Genomic DNA, 14,681 nt, shown 5'->3' on the forward strand with positions numbered 1-14,681 from the left:
AGGTCACACTGAAGACATCCCTACAGAGCAAGTTGCAAGCAGTGGTTTGTGGTGTAGGCACACAATTGTAAAGCAAAAGTGTACCTATTCCTGACCAATCCAGAACCTGAACGTAGTCATACTCTCGTTATCTGACAAGCATTCACCCTCCCATAGCCTGTTTTCGGGATTGAAGTAATGGTAAGGAAAAGACCTGATCCACTTCATTCAAATCCAATGGGGTGTCCGTAACCCGACTTTGAAAAATTATTCGGGGGGTGTTCCACCCCAACCCCCCCACTGAAGAAATACCCCTATCACTGCATCATAAAAGGACAAAAAGTTCAAATTAAACACTTTAAAAGAGGTGATTCTCTTTTTTGCCCCTTTTTTATGCAACTTCTTCCAATGCCAGGACTGGTTTTAGTGGTGGTGGCGCCCCGTGTAACAATCCTTTTCAGCACCCCTTGTCCCCCATGACCTCCTTCTCCACTGATTTCCTCCTACAACCATCCAACATTCCCCTATATCTCTCCACAGCCCCTCTCGCAAATCCATTCACTTTGTTTTAAAGTGCTATTCATCCCAGTGTAGTGTGTCAGAGCACTTTCCACCATACACATAAACTATTCAGAGACAATGAATCATGCATGTTTAAATCAGTCTGTAGGAAATGTTACATAAGACGATGAGGATTACAAGGTGTAGGAATCACGTCATCGATAATAGTAGGCAGCATATTTTAGGAGTGATTGGTCTTAAAAACCACAAATATAGGATTTAAAACATACTATTGGGGTTGGCAATACTAATGAGACTGAATTCCTATCCAAACCATCCCTGTTATAGCAACATTAGGAAATGCAAGACTGTACCTGTAGGCCCAAATCGGCCTAGCTCACAGTGCCTCACCTGAGCTCCTGACCTTTCCAGAGTGACAGGTGATTTTGGCAAACCTAGAACAGGAACCTCTAGTCTACAAAGGACCCGTGGAAATAGATCATCTCCTTTCATTTCTCACTCATACATGTCCACAGTAAACAAAAGAAAGACGCAAAGGAAGTTTGCATTACATTTATTGAAACTATCATAGTCTATTTTGAAGCAGGTTTGCTGTGTTAAGTAAACAAATACAACTGAGCAACGTAATCAGCATTTCTAGCAGGCTGTAAACAATGAACAACCCAACCATGGCAGCTAATATAGCTATCTAGGCCTACCCTCAATATGTGAGCACAGGGATATATTAGTGATCTCTGGGATTAGCAGCAGAACCCATACCTGGTATGTGTGGTTAGGTGGTCCGCATCATAGGTGTAAACTTAGTTTACACAAGGCTGCTGCCTCCGTTCCAGGACTTGTGTCTCTGCTGGAAATATCCTCTCTGCCCCCAAATGGGCGAGACACGATCTATATGATAAGAACTACTGTGTTAGAAAACTGCAGCGGTGTTATCGTGCTATTTCTCAAAAAAATTAGGAGATGTTGCCGACCGGGCACAAGAAAACAGTACACTATGTTGTTCGACCTTTTACGAAATGTTCAGACTAAATCCTAAGAAGAGTCACTGAATAACATATAACATGTACAGCGTATTTCTACACTAACATAATGCCACAAAAACAAATGTATTATGTGTGGTTGTGCAAAGCACTAGCAAGCTAAAACAGCTAATACCCAAAACTAAGGGAGAACCATAGGGGGCCATAAAAGGAAATCAAGCATATTATATAACAAGCTTCTGCAATGAAATAGGTCTCATATCTTTTTGGGAATTAGAGCTATTGGTGTTGAAATGGAAATGTTTTTACATTTTGTAAATTTAGACAAATCACTTATTCTGCCAGCGCTATATAAATGTGCAAATTTACATGAAAAAAAGCAGTGATCGCAGGGATCTTGTAGGCGGGGGTGGGGGCAGGCAAGTAGTTCTGTGGGAGAGATGAGGGGGTGGGGAGAGAGGGCACAGCCAATCAGTGATGACCTTTGGCACTGTAACCTCCCTGCCAGCTGCCGACTCAGGAGCAGGGGATCCACGTTTGAGCCTCGGCGTTGGCTTAACATTTTGTAAATTAGAGAAAATCACATATTCTCCCCCTGCCCGCACTATATAAATGTACAAATGGAAATGGGAAAAAAGCAGCGATTGCAGTGGTCTTGTAGGGCGGGTTGGGATGGGCAAGTAGTGTTGTAGGAGGGATGAGGGGATGAGGAGAGAGGGGACAGGGTGATGAAAGTATAAGAATTGTAATTTGAATTAAACAAAAAAAAGCAGCGATCTTGGAGGAGTGGTGGGGCGGGCAAGAAGTGTTGTGGGAGGGGTGAGGGCTATGGGGGGATGGCACAGGGAGATTATGTGAAAACAGGGCAAATAAAGATGCCAAATCTAAGTAGACAGCACACTTAACAGCAAAGGCAGACCAACAAAGAAAAAAAGAGTGCTCTTGAAGCGATCTACATATCATCACCAGTTAGAACACATGTAACAAGGGCAGTCTTCGTGGAAGGATACAAAAGTCCAAAAGGAGGGAATTCTAATCGTATCCACAAAACAAAAGCTGACATGTCAAAAGGACAGAAAGAGGAGCTAATTGAAAAGATGGGCTGTCCTCCAAGCCCATATTCCGAATTCAACATGTCTCGAAGAGAAAGCGCAAGCACTGTCTAGGCGAGACCTATAAAATAATAATCATAAGAATAAAAAATAAGTATTAGTGAACTTGTGAGCGTGGCAGAGTTTGTGGTGAGCTGTGGTGACCTATGATGACCTATGTTGAGTGTGATGAGGGATGATCGGTGAGGTTGCACAAGACTCATAATGAGATGCGCAGGAGTAAAGGTGAGAAAAAGGTGAATGACCGGGAGAATGAGCATGAGAGATTGTGAATATGTGGAGAGTAATAGTGAAAGTTGTGTGTGATGGAGAGTATGGTGAGTGAAGGTGTGACACCTCCCATTTCTATCTGAGGAAGGGCAGAGGTACAAGAAATGTCTATGTGGTGCTGACCCTGCATTGCTGCTTCCGCAGGGTGACCAGATGACTCCAAGTCACAGGGACACCAAATTCATAGTTCTGGGTTTTGCTTTAACGTACCAGTGCATTCTGGTAGTTGTAGTCTTTCTTTGTTTTAATGGAGCCAATTGGACAAAACACACCCGGTGACAATACCTTGTAAAATCAAAGTCCACGTATGGAAAAGTGGAGTCCCGGTGACAAGGAGCCACCAGGTCACTCCGTGCTTGTGGTGGGAGGGGGTGTTGGACAGCCTCAGCACTCCCTTCGCACTGCAGGAATTTAAGAATGGCATACTTTGGTGACGTCCTTCTAGGCAATGTAGTTCATTGAAGGCCTCAACATGAGGAATAGTAAGTGATGCTTGTATTCAGGTCCCACTGCCAAGTGCCCCAGAGCCCCCCCCCACACTCCTCCATTTCTCACTGTCCCCACCCATTGCTTCCAGCAGCACAATCAAAAAGGAATAGACAATTGAGGCACAGGCTGCTGTAATAATAATCAGTTTGCAATAAAATTATTTATTTACACCTGAAAAGCTGCTGACTGTGTGCCATGAGTGAAAACAAAAACTTAAAAAAAAAAACTTGAAATAGGAGTGCCCCAATGCAGCACTTGCTTCTTTAAGTATCTACTAATCTCCAAGTATTGCATGCCTGTGGGGTGCAATGTGGCACCTAAATGATGCACAGCCATGATTATGGTGCAGAGCTGTGCCCCTGTGGTTCCTTCAGCTGCTGGCTACAATCTTACTAGCAGAGCTCTTGCAGGCGCACTTCAGAGCACACAACGGGGTTCCACAAGCTCCCTTGTGTGAGTTTTAATCCCCACAAAGTTTGTGTGTGAAAGCAAAAGTCAAGAAAGGGACATTTTCATGGTAATTGCCAACATTGGATCATCCCTCAAGGAAGCTCTGTCTGGCACAGCACCGGGTCCTGAGCACCAGCCTCAGCTTCCTGCAGGAGAGCAAGAACAGGCACTGCTCGCGGAAGTGACTATCGAAGAAGGCGTACAGAAAGGGGTTCAGGCAGCTGTTGACATAGGCCATGCAGGTGGTGTAGGGGTAGATGTTGCCCAGGAAGGCATGGAAGCCGCAAGAGCAGGGAAGGATCTTGAGGTCCGTCAGCAGGCTGATGATCTTCACGACATGGTAGGGTAGCCAGCAAGCCGCGAAGCAGGCCACTAGTGTCTTGATGGTGCTGAGTAGCCGCTGCTTCCGCACACCTTCATGATGCTGCTTATGGAAGTGGCTAACGATTGTCCGGCCAATGAAGATGTAGCAGATCAGAATGACGATGAAGGGTGCCACAAACCCAAGCAGGGTGGACAAGAGGCTTAGGCTGACCTTCCAGTGTAATTCAGTGGCATTGCCAACCACACCGGAGAGGTACACGAGGCAACTGGTCTTCTCAGCATGCTCCAGGCCAGGGCCAATTCCACTGAACACCAGGAATGGTAGGGCAAGTATAGCAGCCAGGACCCAAAGCACGCCTGTGGCCACCAGGCTGGTGATCCGTGAGCGAAGTCGCCCATTGGTCAACGAGTGAACAATGGCCAGGTAGCGGTCGAAGCTGAGGCAGGTGAGGCAGATGACGCTGGCATACATGTTCAGGGAGGTCAGGTAGCTGCTGAGCTTGCAGGCCAAGGAGCCAAAGGGCCAGTGGTAGTTCAGGGCAGTGTGGACTGCCCAGAGGGGCAGTGTGACCACGAAGGCTAGGTCGGCCAGGGCCAGGTTGGCAATGAAGGTGTCAGCTGAGCGCCTCTTCTCAGGGTTGCGGTAGATGGTCCAGAGCACAAGGCTGTTACCTGAGATGCCCAGGAGAAAGACGAGCATGTCGATGATGGGCATGAGTATGTGGGTGGGCATCCAATATTTGTACTCACAGTCAGTCTCATTGTCATGAGGCTTGTAGCTCATGCCGTCCATATAGTAGTAGTCACCCTCATATCCACTGTCCATACTGAAATTGTGGGGTACACTCATTGCATGTAGGGGGGGGTTCTCCAAGGCCCTGTCCATAGAAAATAGACAATAAGAGGACTTCGAATAAATCAAGGACTTCTTCTCCAAAATCTAAGAAGACCTTCCCTAGAGGTCTCAATAAAATCAATGTAGATCTTGCCTGGTGGTCTCCTCAAAAACATGAAGTCCTCTCTCTGGAACTTTTTCCCAATCGAGTGGTCCCTTTGGGAGGGAACTATAAGATTCAGGTCATACTACTTCCAGATCCAAGCAGACTTCCTCCAAGATCCAGGCAGTCTTCCTCCAGATCCAAGCAGACCTCCTCCCAGATCCAGGCAGTTCTCCTCCCAGAGCCAAGCAGATCTACTCCCAGATCCAGGCAGTTCTTCTTCCAGATCCAGGCAGTTTTCCTCTCCGATCCGGGCAGTTTTCCTCCTAGATCCAGGCAGCCTTCCTCCAGATCCCGGCAGGCGTCCTCCCAGATCCAGGCAGTTCTTTTCCCAGATCCAGGCAGTCCTCCTCCCAGATCCAGGCAGACTTCCTCCCAGATCCAGGCAGACCTACTCGCAGGTCAAGACACTCCTTCTAGATCCAGGCAGTTCTTCTCCCAGATCCAGGCAGTGTTCCTCAAGAACCAGGCAGTCTTCCGACCCGATCTAGGCTGTCATCCTCACAGATCCAGGCAGACCTACTCCCAGATATAGGAAGACCTACTCCCAGATCCAGGCAGACCTACTCCTACTCCGAGATCTAGAAAGACCTACTTCCAGATCCAGGCAGTCCTTCTCCCAGATCCAGGCAGTCCTCCTCCCAGATCCAGGCAGTTCTTCACCCAGAACCAGGCAGTTCTTCTCCCAGATCCAGACAGTCCACCTTCCAGACCCAGGCAGTCCGCCACCCAGATCCAGGCAGTTCTTCTCCCAGAACCAGGCAGTTCTTCTCCCAGATCCAGGCAGACCTACTCCCAGATCAAGACACTCCTTCTTCCAAATCCAGGGAGTCTTCCTCCCAGATCCAAGCAGACCTTCTCCCCAGAGAGCTCCTCTCAGAGCCTGCTGATCACCTCCTCAGACACCAGCCCTCCTGGTATGGGTCCTTCTTGGTTTCTTTGGTTTTCCCTTGAGGTGGCAGCTCGTTTCCGAGAGGCTCTCCTCGTCCCTCGTCTGTCTCAGGCTTGACCTTCTGTCCCTCTTCTGTCTCAGGTTCCACGGTCTGGCCCTCCTCTGTCTCAATCTGGAGCCTCTGTTCTTCCTTTGTCTCGGGCTGTACCCCCGTTACTCCTCTGTCTCAGACTGGGCCCTGGGTACCGGCCGGTGACATCAGATTCTCTGAGGTTAGATTGATATCAGCTTCTCTGAGGGTAGCCTGATTTCAGATGAGGGTAGCTCGCCAGGGGTTGTCCCTCTGAGCCTCCAGTGCCTGACCACCCGTGCTCGGGCTCCTTCCACCTCTCCACTGTCTCCTGCAGGGACCTGGAGACTGAACTGCCCTCTCTGGTGGTCTCTGTGCTAAAGATGCCTGACCCAGCCCCTTCCGTGCCATAAGATGAGCGGGGTCTGAAGGCACACCCCTTCCCCGAGCCTCACATCTGAACTTCTTCCCCCCATCACCACCGCCTCGTCTTCCTCACACCTCCTCGGGGAGCCGTTAACCCCTGCAGTGCTCTGGGCACTCAGAGATTTCATCTGTAGACATGACATACAGACTGCCACTGCCTGGCCCGTCGGCCTGCACTCTGTCCGTGCTTCCCCTGCTTTTCCCTCCCCTGCCTGTCCCGTCAGCCTGCACTCTGTCGGTGCTTCCCCTGCCCTGCCCTGCCTGTCCCGCCGGCCCGCACTCTGTCCGTGCTTCCCCTGCCCTGCCTGTCCCGCCGGCCTGCACTCTGTCGGTGCTTCCCCTGCCCTGCCTGTCCCGCCGGCCCGCACTCTGTCCGTGCTTCCCCTGCCCTGCCTGTCCCGCCGGCCTGCACTCTGTCGGTGCTTCCCCTGCTCTGCCTGTCCCGTCGGCCTGCACTCTGTCCTTGATTCCCTTGCTTCTCCGAGCCCCTGCCTGTTCCATTGTCCTGCGCTCTGTCCCTGCTTCCGCTGCCCTGCCTGTCTCGTCAGACTGCACTCTGTCTTTGCTTCCCCCGTTTCTCCCTGCCCTGCCTGTCACATCGGCATGCACTACTCTGTCCTTGCTTCTGCTTTTCCCTGCCTTGCCTGTCCCGTTGGCCTGCACTCTGTACTTGCTTTCCCTGCATCTTCCTGCCCTTCCAGTTCTCCAACTTTTCCTCACTGTACAACTTTCGCTCTACACGCACTGTCCACCATGTAGCTTAGTAAGTCCTTCCCTCCTGCTCTCTGATGTCCTTTCCTCCTGCTCTCTAATGGTATGTCCTGTGTCTTTCTCTCCTGAACTCTGATGGTAAGGCCTGTGTCTTACCTGCTGCTCTCTAATGGTATGTCCTGTGTCTTTCTCTCCTGAACTCTGATGGTATGGCCCTTGTCTTTTCCTCCTGCTCTCTGATGGCATGGCCCATGTTTTTCTCTCATGCTGTCAGATGGTATGGTGCTTGTCCTCCCCTCCTGCTCTCTGATGGTATGGCCCGTGTCCTTCCCTCCTGTTCTCTGAAGGTATTACCTGTGTCTTTTCCTTCTGCTCTCTGATGGTATGGCCAGTCCGTTGCTACCAGACCTCTGTCCCCTGTTTTCTCTCTTACTGTTCCTCCACAGTGGCACCTCTGGAAGTGATTTTAGGGGGCACACAAGCAGCCACAGATAAAACTGGTGGGGCGACCTAAAAGGCACTCGTGAGGATTAAACCCACGAGTAATAAACATATGGATATACACAAACTCATTTAAATATTTAGGCAGAACTTTAACTAAACTTTTCTTAGACACGTGAGCGCTGCTTCTCCTCATATCTTTCTGAAACACTCCATCTGCATATCTTACATCTAATCTTTTTCCTCTCCAGCACATAGTTTCTTCTCTTTCCTGCACGTACTTCCTTGCATCTCCTTTCCTTCCCCACCCCGACATACACGGCATCCACTAATGTGTAAGCACTGCAGGACTTTAACTTTCGCCATGTCAGTCTTTGACAGTGTGTACCTCCTTCAGACACTTTCAGAGAGAATTGCAATTGCTACACATAACCATTGTGCTGAGCGCTCTGCAGAGAGGCCAAGGACTGGATGAGCATGTATTCCGTACCCTTGCAGGAAGACTGGCCTTTTACTGTCCCTGTCTCCTGCTGGCCATTTAACCGTCCCTTCCTGTTCTCTGAGCCTGTATGCAGCCTGTTATTAATACCCTGTCCCCTGCCATCCATCCCTGCTCTCTGAGCCTGCATGCAGTCCAGTCTCTTACTACCCTGTCCCCTTCCAACCATTCCTGCTCTCTGAGCCGGTATGTAGCCTGCTCTTACAGCCCAATGCCCTCCATCGATTCCTGCTCTCTGAGCCTGTATGCAGCCTGCTCTTACAGCCCAATGCCCTCCATCGATTCCTGCTCTCTGAGCCTGTATGCAGCCTGCTCTTACAGCCCAATGCCCTCCATCGATTCCTGCTCTCTGAGCCTGTATGCAGCCTGCTCCTACAGCCCAATGCCCTCCATCGATTCCTGCTCTCTGAGCCTGTATGCAGCCTGCTCTTACAGCCCAATGCCCTCCATCGATTCCTGCTCTCTGAGCCTGTATGCAGCCTGCTCTTACAGTCCAATGCCCTCCATCGATTCCTGCTCTCTGAGCCTGTATGCAGCCTGCTCTTACAGCCCAATGCCCTCCATCGATTCCTGCTCTCTGAGCCGGTATGTAGCCTGGTCTCAACTGCCCCACACCCTTTCAACCATTCCTGCTCTCTGAGCCTGTATGCAGCCTGCTCTTACAGCCCAATGCCCTCCATCGATTCCTGCTCTCTGAGCCTGTATGCAGCCTGCTCTTACAGCCCAATGCCCTCCATCGATTCCTGCTCTCTGAGCCTGTATGCAGCCTGCTCTTACAGCCCAATGCCCTCCATCGATTCCTGCTCTCTGAGCCTGTATGCAGCCTGCTCTTACAGCCCAATGCCCTCCATCGATTCCTGCTCTCTGAGCCTGTATGCAGCCTGCTCCTACAGCCCAATGCCCTCCATCGATTCCTGCTCTCTGAGCCGGTATGTAGCCTGGTCTCAACTGCCCCACACCCTTTCAACCATTCCTGCTCTCTGAGCCTGTATGCAGCCTGCTCTTACAGCCCAATGCCCTCCATTGATTCCTGCTCTCTGAGCCTGTATGCAGCCTGCTCTTACAGCCCAATGCCCTCCATCGATTCCTGCTCTCTGAGCCTGTATGCAGCCTGCTCTTACAGCCCAATGCCCTCCATCGATTCCTGCTCTCTGAGCCTGTATGCAGCCTGCTCTTACAGCCCAATGCCCTCCATCGATTCCTGCTCTCTGAGCCTGTATGCAGCCTGCTCCTACAGCCCAATGCCCTCCATCGATTCCTGCTCTCTGAGCCTGTATGCAGCCTGCTCTTACAGCCCAATGCCCTCCATCGATTCCTGCTCTCTGAGCCTGTATGCAGCCTGCTCTTACAGTCCAATGCCCTCCATCGATTCCTGCTCTCTGAGCCTGTATGCAGCCTGCTCTTACAGCCCAATGCCCTCCATCGATTCCTGCTCTCTGAGCCGGTATGTAGCCTGGTCTCAACTGCCCCACACCCTTTCAACCATTCCTGCTCTCCGAGCCTGTATGCAGCCTGCACTTACAGCCCAATGCCCTCCATCGATTCCTGCTCTCTGAGCCTGTATGCAGCCTGCTCTTACAGCCCAATGCCCTCCATTGATTCCTGCTCTCTAAGCCTGTATGCAGCCTGCTCTTACAGCCCAATGCCCTCCATCGATTCCTGCTCTCTGAGCCTGAATGCAGCCTGCTCTTACAGCCCAATGCCCTCCATTGATTCCTGCTCTCTGAGCCTGTATGCAGCCTGCTCTTACAGCCCAATGCCCTCCATCGATTCCTGCTCTTCGAGCCTGTATGCAGCCTAATCTCAACTGCCCCACACCCTTCCAACCATTCCTGCTCTCCGAGCCTGTATGCAGCCTGCACTTACAGCCCAATGCCCTCCATCGATTCCTGCTCTCTGAGCCTGTATGCAGCCTGCACTTACAGCCCAATGCTCTCCATCGATTCCTGCTCTCTGAGCCTGTATGCAGCCTGCTCTTACAGTCCAATGCCCTCCATCGATTCCTGCTCTCTGAGCCTGTATGCAGCCTGCTCTTACAGCCCAATGCCCTCCATCGATTCCTGCTCTCTGAGCCTGTATGCAGCCTGCTCTTACAGCCCAATGCCCTCCATTGATTCCTGCTCTCTGAGCCTGTATGCAGCCTGCTCTTACAGCCCAATGCCCTCCATCGATTCCTGCTCTCCGAGCCTGTATGCAGCCTGCACTTACAGCCCAATGCCCTCCATCGATTCCTGCTCTTCGAGCCTGTATGCAGCCTAATCTCAACTGCCCCACACCCTTCCAACCATTCCTGCTCTCCGAGCCTGTATGCAGCCTGCACTTACAGCCCAATGCCCTCCATCGATTCCTGCTCTCTGAGCCTGTATGCAGCCTGCTCTTACAGCCCAATGCCCTCCATCGATTCCTGCTCTCTGAGCCTGTATGCAGCCTGCTCTTACAGCCCAATGCCCTCCATCGATTCCTGCTCTTCGAGCCTGTATGCAGCCTAATCTCAACTGCCCCACACCCTTCCAACCATTCCTGCTCTCCGAGCCTGTATGCAGCCTGCACTTACAGCCCAATGCCCTCCATCGATTCCTGCTCTCTGAGCCTGTATGCAGCCTGCTCTTACAGCCCAATGCCCTCCATCGATTCCTGCTCTCTGAGCCTGTATGCAGCCTGCTCTTACAGCCCAATGCCCTCCATTGATTCCTGCTCTCTGAGCCTGTATGCAGCCTGCTCTTACAGCCCAATGCCCTCCATCGATTCCTGCTCTCTGAGCCTGTATGCAGCCTGCTCTTACAGCCCAATGCCCTCCATTGATTCCTGCTCTCTGAGCCTGTATGCAGCCTGCTCTTACAGCCCAATGCCCTCCATCGATTCCTGCTCTCCGAGCCTGTATGCAGCCTGCACTTACAGCCCAATGCCCTCAATCGATTCCTGCTCTCTGAGCCTGTATGCAGCCTGCACTTACAGCCCAATGCTCTCCATCGATTCCTGCTCTCTGAGCCTGTATGCAGCCTGCTCTTACAGCCCAATGCCCTCCATCGATTCATGCTCTTCGAGCCTGTATGCAGCCTAATCTCAACTGCCCCACACCCTTCCAACCATTCCTGCTCTCCGAGCCTGTATGCAGCCTGCACTTACAGCCCAATGCCCTCCATCGATTCCTGCTCTCTGAGCCTGTATGCAGCCTGCTCTTACAGCCCAATGCCCTCCATCGATTCCTGCTCTCTGAGCCTGTATGCAGCCTGCTCTTACAGCCCAATGCCCTCCATTGATTCCTGCTCTCTGAGCCTGTATGCAGCCTGCTCTTACAGCCCAATGCCCTCCATCGATTCCTGCTCTTCGAGCCTGTATGCAGCCTAATCTCAACTGCCCCACACCCTTCCAACCATTCCTGCTCTCCGAGCCTGTATGCAGCCTGCACTTACAGCCCAATGCCCTCCATCGATTCCTGCTCTCTGAGCCTGTATGCAGCCTGCACTTACAGCCCAATGCCCTCCATCGATTCCTGCTCTCTGAGCCTGTATGCAGCCTGCTCTTACAGCCCAATGCCCTCCATTGATTCCTGCTCTCTGAGCCTGTATGCAGCCTGCTCTTACAGCCCAATGCCCTCCATCGATTCCTGCTCTCTGAGCCTGTATGCAGCCTGCTCTTACAGCCCAATGCCCTCCATTGATTCCTGCTCTCTGAGCCTGTATGCAGCCTGCTCTTACAGCCCAATGCCCTCCATCGATTCCTGCTCTCCGAGCCTGTATGCAGCCTGCACTTACAGCCCAATGCCCTCCATCGATTCCTGCTCTCTGAGCCTGTATGCAGCCTGCACTTACAGCCCAATGCTCTCCATCGATTCCTGCTCTCTGAGCCTGTATGCAGCCTGCTCTTACAGCCCAATGCCCTCCATTGATTCCTGCTCTCTGAGCCTGTATGCAGCCTGCTCTTACAGCCCAATGCCCTCCATTGATTCCTGCTCTCTGAGCCTGTATGCAGCCTGCTCTTACAGCCCAATGCCCTCCATCGATTCCTGCTCTCCGAGCCTGTATGCAGCCTGCACTTACAGCCCAATGCCCTCCATTGATTCCTGCTCTCTGAGCCTGTATGCAGCCTGCTCTTACAGCCCAATGCCCTCCATCGATTCCTGCTCTCTGAGCCTGTATGTAGCCTGGTCTCAACTGCCCCACACCCTTCCAACCATTCCTGCTCTCCGAGCCTGTATGCAGCCTGCTATTACAGCCCAATGCCCTCCATCGATTCCGGCTCTCTGAGCCTGTATGTAGCCTGGTCTCAACTGCCCCAAACCCTTCCAACCATTCCTGCTCTCCGAGCCTGTATGCAGCCTGCTCTTACAGCCCAATGCCCTCCATCGATTCCGGCTCTCTGAGCCTGTATGTAGCCTGGTCTCAACTGCCCCAAACCCTTCCAACCATTCCTGCTCTCTGAGCCTGTATGCAGCCTGCTCTTACAGCCCAATGCCCTCCATCGATTCCTGCTCTCTGAGCCGGTATGTAGCCTGGTCTCAACTGCCCCATACCCTTCCAACCATTCATGTTCTCTGAGCCTGTATGTAGCCTGCTCTTACTGCCCTGCCCGCTTCCGTCCACTTCTGCCCTGTGAGCCTGCAAGCAACATGGTCTCTTACTGCACTCTCCCCTCCACCCATTCCTGCTTCCTGAGCCTGCGCCTGCGACATCCGCATGCTACTCGACCAGGGTCACACCGCGGCCCTCATCCTCCTAGACCTCTCCGCAGCTTTCGACACCATTTCCCACCGCACACTCGCAGTCAGACTTCATGACGCGGGGATACAAGGAGCCGCCCTCAACTGGATCCATTCCTTTCTCGGCGGCAGAACCCAGAGGATCAGACTCCCTCCTTTCATCTCCAAACCCACCGATATCGACTGCAGAGTTCCCCAGGGTTCTTCGCTCAGTCCCACGCTCTTCAACATCTATATGGCCCCCCCGTGCCACCAGCATGGGCTCAGTATTGTACCCTACGCCGATGACACCCAGCTCATCCTCTCACTCACGAAGACACCAGACTCCGCTTCCAGGAACAAATGAAGAACGTGGCAGCCTGGATGAAAGACAGCTACCTGAAGCTAAACTCTGAGAAGACAGAGGTCCTCAATCCTCAGACCCTGCACGTCCGCCTGGGACACCACCTGGTGACCCTCAGCCCTCGGGAACCCTCCCATCCCTACGGACCACGCATGAAACCTTGGCATCATCCTCAACTCCTCCCTCTCCATGAACCGCCAGATCAACGCCGTCGCTTCCACCAGCTTCAACTGCCTGCGCATCCTCCGCAAGACCCTCAAATGGACCCCCGCCAACTGCAGAAAGACCGTCACCCACACTCTCATAACCAGCAGCTTAGATTACGGCAACGCCTTTTATGCCAGAATCAATAGAGGTCTACTACACAGACTCCAGACTATCCAGAATGCTGCCACCAGACTCATCCTTGGGACTCCGCGCCACGAACACATGACCCAACACCTGCGAGAAATTCACTGGCTCCCCGTCGAGACGAGGGTCACCTTCAAGCTCCTCACCCATGCCAACAAATCCCTCAACAACATCGGACCCAAATACCTCAACAAGAGAGTCTCCTTCCATGTACCCAAAAGGAACCTCGCCCTGGCAGAGGTCTCCCGCATCTGCAGAACTAGAACAGGTGGGAGAGCCTTCTCCTGCATCGCAACCAAGACCTGGAACGAGCTCCCTGTGCACATCAGACGCTCCCCAACCCTACGAACCTTCAGAAAGGACCTCAAGTTCTGGCTCTTTGAGTGATCAAAGGCAGCGACTGATCCGGAACTGCCCCCCCGCCCTAGCGCCTTGAGACCCTCATGGGTGAGTAGTGCGCTCTACAAACCCTTGATTGATTGATTGATTGCATGCACTATGGTCTCTTACTGCCCTGTCAACCTCCATCCATTCCTGCTCCCTGAGCCTGCATACAGTCTGGTCTCTTACTGCCCTATCCCCTTCTATCCATTCCTGCACTCTGAGCCTGCATGCAGCCTGGTCTCTTACTGCCCTGTCCCCTTCTTTCCATTCCTGCCCTCTGAGCATGCATGCAGCCTGGTCTCTTACTGCCCTGTCCCCTTCTTTCCATTCCTGCCCTCTGAGCATGCATGCAGGCTGGTCCCTTACTGCCCTGTCCCCTTCTTTCCATTCCTGCCCTCTGAGCATGCATGCAGGCTGGTCTCTTACTGCCCTATACCCTTCTATCCATTCCTGCACTCTGAGCCCGCATGCAGACTGGTCCCTTACTGCCCTATCCCCTTCTATCCATTCCTGCACTCTGAGCCTGCATGCAGCCTGCTCCTACTACTCTGACCCCATCCATGCACTTGTCCTCTCTGAGCCTGCATGCATCATGGTCCCTTTCTGCTCTGTCCCCCTCCATCCATCCCTGCTCTTTCAGCCTGTATGCAGCCTTGTCTCTCACTGCTCTGTCCCCCCCCATTCATCACTGCTCTCTGAGCCTGAATGCAGCCTTGTCCCTTATTGCCCTGTCCCCTTCTA

General features: G+C 52.3%; 1 protein-coding gene across 1 annotated transcript; it reads right to left on the reverse strand.

Annotated features, from left to right (window-relative positions):
• Nucleotides 1-3,887: 3,887 nt before the first annotated feature.
• Nucleotides 3,888-5,140, reverse strand: LOC146839453 (apelin receptor A-like). Its single transcript, XM_085650806.1, has one exon. It carries the CDS (start codon nt 5,010-5,012, stop codon nt 3,888-3,890), a length of 1,125 nt encoding a protein of 374 aa, XP_085506932.1. The 5' UTR covers nt 5,013-5,140.
• Nucleotides 5,141-14,681: the final 9,541 nt, after the last annotated feature.

This window comes from Triturus cristatus, chromosome 4_1 (genome assembly GCF_964204655.1).
Source record: "Triturus cristatus chromosome 4_1, aTriCri1.1, whole genome shotgun sequence".
In the NCBI taxonomy this organism is placed as follows: domain Eukaryota; kingdom Metazoa; phylum Chordata; class Amphibia; order Caudata; family Salamandridae; genus Triturus; species Triturus cristatus.